The following is an 11,675-nucleotide window of genomic DNA, read 5'->3' on the forward strand; positions in this document are numbered from 1 at the left end:
TAACATTTTTTTGGAGGTTTTTATTTCTTATTTATTTATTTATATATTTATTCTCGAGACGCCTTGGTAAACATTGTTTTAAAATTAAACTTTTCTACAGCTAAAAACATATACAAAAAGAGGTTGGGATGCAACCCACACTGATGACTTCCCATCCCGTCTGTAGATGTGTCTTGCTTAAAACTTGTTCAAAAAAAAAAAATGTTCAAAACAATATTATGTGTGAGATAAATATTTCAATATTTTTCTTTGTCGAAAACCATTTCTTATCAATATTTGTTGTTTTTGTAGGTTTTCGTGTTTCGTTTAAAAAGTTGTCAATTGGGTTTTATCTAAAAAAATAAGCAAACACTATCAACAATATTTTGCATATGATGTTTGATTTCAAAATGTATTTTTGCTAAAGAGATTTTTAGTCGAAAGTAGCATTTCTTGATAGTTTTTATTTATTATATTTTATTTATTATATAAACAAATTCAGATTGGATTTTCCTAATAAAATTTAGCACCGAATGAATTCATTTTGAAGTAAATACCTTCATCAATTTGAATTGAACATCAATTTTTAACAATAATTGGTACTTTACTTACTTACTTATTTAAGGTGGCGCTACAGTCCAAGGCGGACCTGGGCCTCAACCAACATGCGTCTCCATCCAGCTTGAACCCTAGCTAGCTGGCTCCAGTTTCGCCAAGTTGGTTGAGGTCTTCTCCCACCTGCGTACGCCACCTAATTCGCGGTCTTCCTCTACTGCGCCGTCGCTCGGGATTGGATTTGAAGACGTTCCGGGCTGAAGCGTTGATTACTATCCGCTCTACATGACCTAAGCTGTTGGACTTTAATTCTTGTAACCAGGTCAGTGTTACTGTACAACCCGTACAGTTCGTCGTTGTATCCTCCACTCTCCACCTATGTAGACGAGACCAAAAATAAACCCAAAGAATTTTTCTTTAGAAATATTCTACCACGGTCCCTTTCTTTAACAGGGTCCAGGCCAACATTATCACTTTAGGATGTTTTGATTCCAAAGGACGAGTTCTACAAGAAATAGTTATTGAGTGCGTTTTAACCAACAAAATTGGTACAACTAAAAGACGTTCTGTCAAAATAATAATAAAAAAACACACAAATAGAAGAAAGTTTGTGAAAATCAAAAGTTAAGTTTTGTGAAAATCAAAAGTTAAAGCAAAAAAAAAAAACTAACTAAAACTAATAAAATGGACAATTTTGAAGAAGAAATGGTAAGAAAACATATGGAAATTAAGATTATAAAAATAGTTAATTTAACAATTGCAGCTTCGACATAAAATAAAAACTCCAAGAAGGGGGTTTGTTCGTAGACTACTACATTAACATGTGGTATTGAAGCGAGCTTGAAGCTCGTCTCAATTATTCATATAAGTGAGTTCAAATCAGCTTCATTTGACTCGATTCTGGTCGGGGATCGGAGTCGAGTCGAAATTTGTGAAGGAAAACCTGTGTGCAGGATATGGTTTTACAGATAATGCATTATGGTCTATTTATTTAAATTTTTAATAACTACTCAATGAACACAGCCATCGAGATACAAATGCAATATCAAATCGTACCAACATTAGAGAACGAAACCACATAAGATCCATTCGAGATTCGTATAAATGTCAAAAACTCATCCATAGCAAGATTCTACTATAACTTTTATCGGTGTTATTCATACTATAGATATTGTTTTAGTTATTCGTGTAAAATGCTACTATACTATTTATATATATATATATGTATATACATTTTCACATTAAAACCAAAAAATCAAATCCAAAATAACACTAGAGCACAACTTAACACAAATAACATTAACAAATAGAAAAGAAATAAAATGCAAGACTGGTTTGCATTAACTCGCTCATGTATCAAAAAAAAATCTTTTTAAAAGTAATTCCTGTATTTTAAGAATTAAAATGTACCTGCAACAAAGTTTGTTTTTAAAAATGTAAATGACATTTGATTTATCCAGAAAACCTTAATTTATTTAAAATTTGTATTTAAGAATCGTTTTGAACTTATTATTAGACGTCTTGCATTTCAATTTTGTATAAAAAATGATGACCCATTTTCAAGATATCAAATTTCGAAAAAAAAATAATATTTTTTTTTAATTAAAAATAAAAAGAATGACATTTTTGGCAGAATTCAAAAAAAATCTATCGGTTTGTTTTTCAAAAAAAGAGAGAGATTTTAAATTCCCTAGAAGGAATAAATTCAGACTATTTTTTATTAAAATTGATTTAGGCAGAAATACAGATCTTAAAAATTAAGTAGATTTCAATATTTTGGTGATGGTGCGAAGTAGGAAGTATAGATTTTAGGTTTATTTTTAAAAAAAGAAGCAGATCTACTTCAATTGAAGTAAAGTGGTAACACGGGCTCCAGGCCTGCGCCATAAATGAGAACCGGGATGATGAGTGTCTTATAAATTGTGATTTTAGATACTCGAGAGAGGACTTTACTACTCAATTTCCTTCTAAGTCCAAAGAAGCAGCGATTTGCACCATTTGATTTCAGCGCTGGTGTCGTTGTCTCCGTTTATAGCGGTGCCTAGGTAGACAAAGTCCTAAACTAACTCAAAGTTATAGCTGTCTATGGTGACGTTTTGTCCAAGACGTCGTTGTTCAATGTCCTTTTTTGATAACAGCATGTATGTACTTTGTCTTGCCCTCATTGACCACTAAACCCCTCTTTATCGCTTAAATCGCAATTCTCGAAAACGTTTCACGCTTTGATCTTTCAATTATGTCAATATTATCTGCGTATCCGAGTAATTGGATGAACCTTTGGAGGATTGTGCATCTAGTGTGGATAGTTGATTTTGCACAATTCTTACCAGAACAATATTGAAGAAGTCGCATGACAACGCATCGTCTTGTCTAAAACCTTTTTGACATCAAATGCATCGGTGAGTTCTTTTCCGACCTTAATAGAGCAACGTGCCTCCACCTGAACAAACTGATAAGTTTGAGAGGGATGCCAAAACTAGACATAGCTCTGTAGATGCTGTCTACGGTGGGTATCGATTTGAAGTTCCTAGTTTTTTTTTTTCAAGATCTGCAGTAGTGTTAATATTTGGTCGATAGTGGACTTTCCTGTTGTGAAGCCACACTGATGAGAACCTATCAGGTTGTTGAACGGCTTCAGGCGTTCAAATAATACGGCAGAGAGAATCGTAGATGCAATGTTAAGGAGACTCATGCCTCTGTAGCTGGCGCAATTTAGACGGTCTCCTTTCTTATGTATCGGGCATACTATGCTGAGATTCCACTCATCGGACATGCTTTTTTCCGACCATAATTTGCAGATGTTGGGTACTTTGTTTGTATGTTTTAATTTTTATGAAAAACTTAATTATTATTATTTTATAATAATGTTACTGAATTTCGAAAACAATATTTTTTATAAGATGATTTATAAGTTTTTGTAATGTTTTGTATATATATGTTTTATTTTTTGTAAAAACTATCAATTCCATCTTTCTCAAAATTAAACTCAATGTTGAAAAAATATTTAGTCAGAGATACAATTCTTACCAAGTTTTAGTGATGAGGTTTTTATTTTTTGTAAAAAAAACTGTCAGTTTGATGTTTACCAAAATTTTACCGCAGGCCAACGTTATTCTTCGTTGCAAAAAATTATATGTGAGATAAAATAATTTTTTGTTCGTAAGATATTCTAGGTGACAATAATTTTTTCAAGTTTTTTGATTTATAAAAAAAACGTTAATTATAATATTTTCGCTTGGTACGTTACAATATATAATATTAAATTGAATTCAAGACGCTAGCGTTATTGGTTCGTGAGATACTTTGGGTCGAACGAAATGTTCACTTTTTTTAAATTGCTATGGAAAAAAAACCACCCACTCCAGTTTTTTAAAAAGTACTTTTTGCATTTTCCTGCATTATTATATGTATAACAGCATTTATTTGAAGTCGATATCACTGGTGGTTCTTGAGATATGGACGACGGAAAAAGCTCCCCTAATGTAAAAATCTTCAATTTCAATGTCAACATTTTCAATTCGACAAAAAAAATTAAGTGTAAGCAATTATAATTTAATAATTATATTTGATGTACATATATTTTTTAAATAAATAATTACTTAATAATAATCAATTTCAAAAAGAATAAAAGATTGTGTAATTCAAAGGAAAAAATTAATGTAATGAAAAAAGGTAAGGTAAGGTAATCAAAATATTAAAACATTTAATGAACTTGAAAACTAATGTAATTTATATTTTTTTTTGAAAATTATTTGGTAAACATAGTTTAAAAAATGAACCGTTTTTATATTTGGAATAACTAAAATACGAGTAGTTTACTAACAAAAAAAAATAAAATTCGGAATACGACCTTGGATGCAGTAATTTCTACGTAGGGCATAAACTTTTGATTTCTGGAGTGCACGTTCTAAAAAAAATGACTTTGGAAAAGATGAAAATAAAAACAAAAATGCAAAAAAAATGCTAAATTTACTTATTCTAATTTAATTTAAAATCACTATATCTGCAAACTCTATGGCATTTCTATAATTTAAATATTTCTAACAACGTTTTCATCATAATCCTCTATATCATCATCGCCTTGATCGATTTCAACATCAGTTGGCCTTAGTGGGTAACCTTCTTCTGGCTTTACTATTTTAACTCCCTTCATTCCCAGCTGAAGACAATCATAAGACCTGCGAGCAATATTAAGTCAAAATTAGTATTAAATTAATTGAATATATTGATGAACCTTTCAAAAAGCTCGTATCCTTGGAAATACCCAGACAAGTCCATGCAAACGTGCATGTTACGACCAAAGAAGTAGACATCGTAAAACTTAACACACGCTCTTACAAAACCAAATCTTGGTGGTCGAAAACAAAAGGGAGGTGGGTTTTTTCCCGATACACTTCGCTGAAATAAAGTACGATTATTTAGTTTCATACGAAGATCAAATGCGAAGTCTTCCGGCTTGTAGACGACTTCCATACATCCGTTCAGACCAACTAATGATAGTAATGCTATTTGAAGAGAAATATAAGAAGTGTAAAAGATTATATAAATGTTTTGTATACCTATAAGCTGTGTTTTTATCTACTTGATCTGATCCCGAGCGTACCTTGCTAATAATAAAAAAAAAAAAGAACCAAAGCGTCACAATCAGCAGTAATAGGTATGCATCGATTTAATTTTGAATGTTTATCTTTTACTGGAGCAATTTTTTGATACTTAAAGTAGATGCAGAACCCCTTCGTAAAACATGATTGCGTGTAGAAATTAATTCGGGTAAGATCATGAGGATAAATAAAACAGCTTTTATCTTTTCAATTTACATGTGCAACACTTGCAAACTCCTTTGTCACATGAGCATGGTATTCGACTTGCTAGTTGTCCTAAGGGTCCTGAGGATGTTGAAGCTTGCCTGGGCTCCTCTTCCGCGTATAGTCTATTCAGATTGTAATTTATAATACCAAGTTCTTGTATTGCTTCGTAAGCAATGTCATCTTATATGATTACATGAAATAAAAAAAAGTGTATTGTAATCTAATATTAAAATACATGATTAAATGGACATCCAATTTTGTATAATACTATTAAACATATTTGTAATATTAATGTTATTCCGAATATGTACACGTACAGTACATTACGTATGTATTTTACGAGCCTAGAACTTTGAGTTGATTTTTATAAATATAAAACATCCGACGCCACATTAAGTCTACAGCGAACGTGAAAAGAATTGCTTCATGATAGAACTAGCCGACACCAACGTTTTCTTGCTTAATTATAGACGCATTTCTGTTGGTGGCTTCCAGTCAATTTCACGCCCCTTGTGCTTGAAGATTAATAAAGAAGCAGATGCCCTAGCAAAAAAAGAGTGTATGCATCCTTAACGGGGTCACAAAAAGTGTTCAAAAACTATATCAAATCAAAATCGACGGCCAAAGATTAAAACTTTGGAACTAACTCCCCATACAAAAATAGGCCAAACTGCTTCTTTGGATCTACAACCGTAATCGGTTTCGATCTTGTATCTTCATAAGAAGAAATAATCTAAAACTAATAAAAGGTATCAGTAAGCTGAGATACATCAGCATACTAGAATTAGAGAGCAGTGTCAGTGTCAGGACAAAAAAAAAACAGACCAGGACTACATTCATTCATTCAAAACTTTCAGTCTCATTACTAGTCTAAGATACGTAGAATGAATATCTACCGTCATCTGTTATTTGTTAAGCATATTTTGATGAATGTTGACTGTGGCGTATACGTACTTTTTATTAACATTTTATTTGTATGCATTTGACTGCGAATACCTATGTATGAATATGTTTCACACGGATTGCAGTAAATGGAAGCAGCATCTACATATATTAATTAAGAGCGAGATGATTTTTTTACACTAACTGAGAACTTAAAATCTTAAATTTAGGCAAAATACTTTTTCATTTAAAACAAAAACCGACTAAGAGCTTAACATTTCAAATGCAGGCAACCCTGAGTTGGGCCAGCTTTTGGCTAGGTAACCATATGCTATTAAATATATAATTAAATACCCTTTCCTTTAAACGAATTTTCGACTAAATAACAAATGGGATACATTTTCTACACTTACCAAAGACTTAACACCTCAAATGCAAGCAATCCTGGGTTATGCTAAGTTTTGATTAGGTAACCCTATATTGTTCGAATGACAGTTAAATTACCTTTCATTCGACACCAAAATCATACACCAATACATAACATGATTTAGCATTTGTAAAAAGCTATGCAAAGGTAAAAGTAAAGACTATTACATATTACACAGGTTTGAGGCAAGAATAAACATCGACTTTATACAGCAGAGAGGTTTTTGGGATAAGTTCAAACATCTAAAGGGCCCAATTTGTATTTATTGAGTAAAACAATAGTCTCCGCAGCTAGGCTTTTACCTTTTGTATTAGCTTGTTATTTAAATTACGTGTTAATGAATAATTAATAAAAATAAATAAAATATTTGTTGTTTATATAACCAAGCTCAACAGATTCTGCAAATCTGTAAAATATATGAAACCATTAGTTTGGGAAGGTTTTTAAGACCAGGAAATAACAATTTAAAACGTCGAGTTTATATGCTTGCATTATTAAATATTATCTTTAAAGATTGAATACCTAATTTAGTTGCCAATATCCTTTTCTGACGCACGAATGCATAGGTAGGCAATTACTCAACAGTAAAAAACATATTTAGGTACACTAACTACAATTGCAAATCATTTCTCAAGAAGAAGCAAGAAGCTTCTCCCATTTTTTTAGACTTTAAAGCGGCTTTAGACTCTATAGATAAAAACGCATTATTTTTTAACCTCACGCAGTTAGTGTTGTTAAAAGTATGTTCAATAATACTCGACAGAGGATTTCGTGAATTATCTCTATCGGAATAGTTTGTGACCTTATTCGGAGTAAGATCAGGCTGTGTTTTAGACGATATAGTCTCGTACTGGCCACCAGGAATCCTTTGGTTAAAGCATAAAAATACTTCTTTTTATTATTCACTGTTTTTTTCATATTTACTTCATAGTTAATCAATCACGGGTTCGATGGTGCCGACTTTGACTCGATTTAGATCGTAAATATCGTAAGCTCGAGCTCAAAGCCCGAATCTATCTATTTTCTAACTTTATCACATTTGAAATTGTCGAATTTGACTGTGGATTTGGGCGAATTGAGGCACGCGTACGATAACTTGGCCGACAGGATTTGACAACGGCTTAGAAGGTTAAAAATCAAGTATTTTTTTACTATTGGAGACCACCTGTTTGGGACGCGGGGACAGTTTTAGAAAAAATGGCTCAAATTGAAAAATATTATGATTTAATGTTGAATAACAACGGCAATAATAGCATTTAAATACTATACCGGTTTTGAAAGCTAAAATTCCGTTTCATAATCCCAAATTTAAATTGAATTATAATTTTAACAGCTTTAAAAAATTCGCACACAAACTTAAAATTAAAACAAAATAGAAAAATTAAGTATAGACACATGTTTTTCAAAATTGTGAAATTAAGTTTTAAAATGCCTTTCGTGATTATGATAGACCTATTATATCTTAATCGAAAACTAGATGGTCTTATGTTATATAGTGTATGATAAAATTCAAAATTACCAAAACTAATTTCCTTATTAATTTTAATTTGTTGGATACCTACATAAGATTTTTTTACAAAAATAATGTGCTAGTGCCCAGAATAACGGCTTATAAACATTGAAGTAGATAGATAGATAAATAAGTTTTATTATTTTTTCAATTTTCTTATAAGTACAATATTTCATAATAAAAGATATACAAAGCATGGCTTTATAAACCGTCTGCCGGAAAGAAAAAAACTAATTTAATAAAAACATATAATTATTGAAGTATGTGACTGTTATCTCCTCGAAACCCATTTGTTTGGGCACACTATAGGTTTTGGGGTAAGTGCGAGGTATACAAAGTTTCTTTCGCATTTAAACAATCTGAATTTTAATTTATAGGTAATTTATAATTGTATACTTTTAATATTTTAATAAAAACTGATTTAATAAACTATACAAATTTGTTACAGTCAGTGGAACATACATAGATATTTCTATTTTTTTTTAATTTTAAATGTGCAATTATAAGTCAAGTACATGAAAACATTAGAACCGAAACTTTGGATTTGCACTTATAATATAAAAAAACTCATTAATAATCTGCATAAGTAACACTTTTTTTAAGAGTAGCAGTTTAATTATTTTAAGAATTTTCATTTAGTACTCTGGAGCAACTCTCTGAGAATCTGCGATGCCGATTGGAATTTGAATGATCCTTCCATTTGGCCTATAGTAATTCATGAGTCTTCCTCATAATACAATTAAATGATATTTTAATCGCCCTGGATATGTTCGATGTTTCAATGTTTATATTGTAACATCGGTAATAGACTCTTTTACAGCAGCCGAATCAAATCAATCAAATCAATCAAAACAAACAAACGAGATAAAATGTGAGGCCGATAGAGAGAAGCTATTCGATATTGACGAGACTACAAGTTCATTATTTGGTTTCCTCTCGTGGCCCGACCTAGAAAGTAGCTGTTGATATTGGATATACGTATACATTTTTATGTATATTTTCACATAATAAATTTCAAGTTTCTCTTAATCCAGATTTTTAAAAAATAAAATGCATGACTGGTTTGCATAAACTTGCTCCTGTATCTAAAGAGTCTGTTTAGAAATAGTACCTTTAATTTAAGATTTAAAAATATACCTGCAAAATAAGTTTGGCTGCAAACATTTGATTTTTCAGTATTTTTATGCTGAAAATCGTTAGAGCGTTATTTTAAATTCTGTGTTTATATATTAATAGATTGTTTTCAATTTTTGTTTAATATATATACATTTTATATTTGAATTTCGTAGAAAATGTTAGTTTTGGAGATATCGAATTTTGAAAAAATGAAATATTTTTTAAAAACCCAAAACATATTTTTTACATTTTTAATTATCAAATATCAAATAGACAATTTGATAGCTTGTGCATACAAAACTTATTGAAATTGGTTCCAGTGTTCCTGAGAAAATTTATAAACGAAATAACAGTAAAATGCGAGTACAAAATATTTTTTTTTCAAAGTTAAGAAAAATTATTTTAGAGAAAATGTATTAAAAATCTATCGGTTAGTTTTTGAGAAAATTTGAGTTTTCAATTTTTGCCAAACAAATAGTATGGGGTCTACTGTTTATTTTTGATCTTAAAAATTAAAAAAAAAAAAACGTCCAACGCTAATCTGCTCAAAACCTTAACTTCCAATGGTCGATTGAATTCAAACTGTATAGATAAAGATAGATAGACAGACGCAAGGAATCGGGGACCCACTTTTTTCGGCTTCTTTACTATCATAACCCATGTTTGATTAAAATCTCGAGTTCGAAAATTTGCACGAATGCAAAAGTTGCCATATACATACATATGTACATGTGTACATATTTCCTATATGCCCCACCTACCCCAAATCCTATAATGTTGTCGAGCAGGGCTGTTGCAGGGTTGTTTCAGTATAGCTGTAGTAAGGCAGCATGTTAAACCTATAGTTGATTAAAAGGCAAAAATCCCTTACCCGCCTGTTTCTATTTTGTTGGTATGAGTAAAGACCGATTAAATTAGTTTATTTGATTACTGGTTTCTACTTGTACAATCTAGTACTACAGAAACTTTTAAAATACACAATTTTATGTGGGTTTAATTTTAGACGTTTAGAATTATTATCTTTTGGCTTTTTTGTCAGCAATTCAAACATAATGTAAGCTAATAGTTTACATTGATGAATGACCATGATCGAAATAACAGGTTTTTGGGAGAAGGTATTTATAAAAGCACTTTTTTATATCTTCCCTTGTTTAGGTGGAAGAAGCAATTTTATAAAAAAGGCAACACTTACAATTTAAATTATACCTTTCTCAAAAGCCAGAATTTTACACTTAATAATGCATTTTAAATAAAATTAATTTTTAACTGCTAGTGCCGCCGTTGTTTTTAAATATTTTTGTTTAGGCACCTCTTGCCTAGAAGATGAGAGATAAACCGTCTTGTATTAAGCCCCTCTATCAAACACTGTTATTTATTCTTGGCGGGAAAGTTTTTCTAATTCTGCCTTCTTTCAAATTTATTAGTTTGAAAAGGTCTCACAAATATAACATATCTAATTAAAAAAAAAAAATTAAATTAACGAAAAGAAAAACACACTTTTAAGGAATTAAGCCATCAACTTTAGTTTAGTATTCACTCTCGTTATTTTCATGCATTTCAAAAATTGATTGGTCACAAAACTTGTTTACATATGTAAATATTTACATACATATGTACGTGCTCTTTTATTGTCACTGACAGACACTTTATAAATTTCTCAATTTTAGTGACTGTTGAGATAAACTAAACCGACAAATGTGAGTTTATTTTATTTACCATTTTCAGAATTTACCAACAAAATTTGATTGCAAAACAACACCATCAACAATACAATACATGAAAATAAAATCATAATGTTTTTGTTTCACGTTTAAATAAAATTGTATAATTAATTTATAAACTAATTAATTTGTATTTTTATTCAATACACATGACACCAAAAACTCTACGTCTGTTGCGTTAAAAATATAATCTTAAACTGACTTATCCATCTGAAGGTATCTTTTTTTAGAAATTTATTTACCCACTTTCTTTTACACACGATATCATATTAAACTGATCTTGTGAATGAAAACCAAACTACAACGGGCTTGGGATACTGCAACCAGTTGATTCCAACATAACAAGTGTACGGCTTTGGGCAATGAAATCATTTTTTGAGCTCTCAAGTTATTTGAAGTCACTAAATGTATCAAGGTACTCTCACTTTTAATAGGCTAATTAAAATTGAAGTGTGAGATGTTTTAAAACGACAAGATTTAAATTCAAACTTTTTTGGTGTTAAAGACAGAAAAGAAGATGCCTGGCTAAGAAGACACGATACTCAATTACTTATTTCTTTTTATCACCCAAAGAGTAGCCTGTTTTTCTTGTATTTGAATAAGTCTGTAAGTTGTATGTTCAAGCAAGTCGCTAATTAAAAAAAAAGAATTGTATCTTTATTTCATATTTTTCTACC

The 11,675-nt window shown here is 30.6% G+C and overlaps 1 protein-coding gene across 2 annotated transcripts; it reads right to left on the reverse strand.

The window, feature by feature from the left end:
* Positions 1–4,212: 4,212 nt before the first annotated feature.
* On the reverse strand, positions 4,213–11,204 carry LOC129940179 (uncharacterized). Of its 2 annotated transcripts, XR_008780617.1 has the most exons (5): positions 10,994–11,204; positions 5,352–5,522; positions 4,769–5,039; positions 4,508–4,712; positions 4,213–4,454 (listed from the first exon to the last, which is right to left on the reverse strand). XR_008780617.1 is itself a non-coding variant. In XM_056048446.1 (4 exons), the coding sequence occupies exons 1-4, from the start codon at positions 11,067–11,069 to the stop codon at positions 4,565–4,567; spliced, it is 666 nt and encodes a 221-aa protein (XP_055904421.1). In that variant the 5' UTR covers positions 11,070–11,204; the 3' UTR covers positions 4,213–4,564. The 2 variants fall into 2 exon arrangements, 1 of the variants encoding a protein (XP_055904421.1); XM_056048446.1 differs by having other exon boundaries at positions 4,213–4,712.
* Between the last annotated feature and the right edge of the window lie 471 nt (positions 11,205–11,675).

The sequence above is a fragment of the Eupeodes corollae genome, chromosome 1 (genome assembly GCF_945859685.1).
Source record: "Eupeodes corollae chromosome 1, idEupCoro1.1, whole genome shotgun sequence".
In the NCBI taxonomy this organism is placed as follows: Eukaryota; Metazoa; Arthropoda; class Insecta; order Diptera; family Syrphidae; genus Eupeodes; species Eupeodes corollae.

Coding starts and splice junctions, on each gene's coding strand:
- LOC129940179 (XM_056048446.1), bottom strand. CDS start 11,069: ATGATTTTATTTTCATGTATTGTATTGTTGATGGTGTTGTTTTGCAAT. Junction 5,040..5,351: donor AGTTTGCAAGTGTTGCACAT/GTAAATTGAAAA, acceptor CTCTTCAAATAG/CATTACTATCATTAGTTGGT. Junction 4,713..4,768: donor GGATACGAGCTTTTTGAAAG/GTTCATCAATAT, acceptor TATTGCTCGCAG/GTCTTATGATTGTCTTCAGC.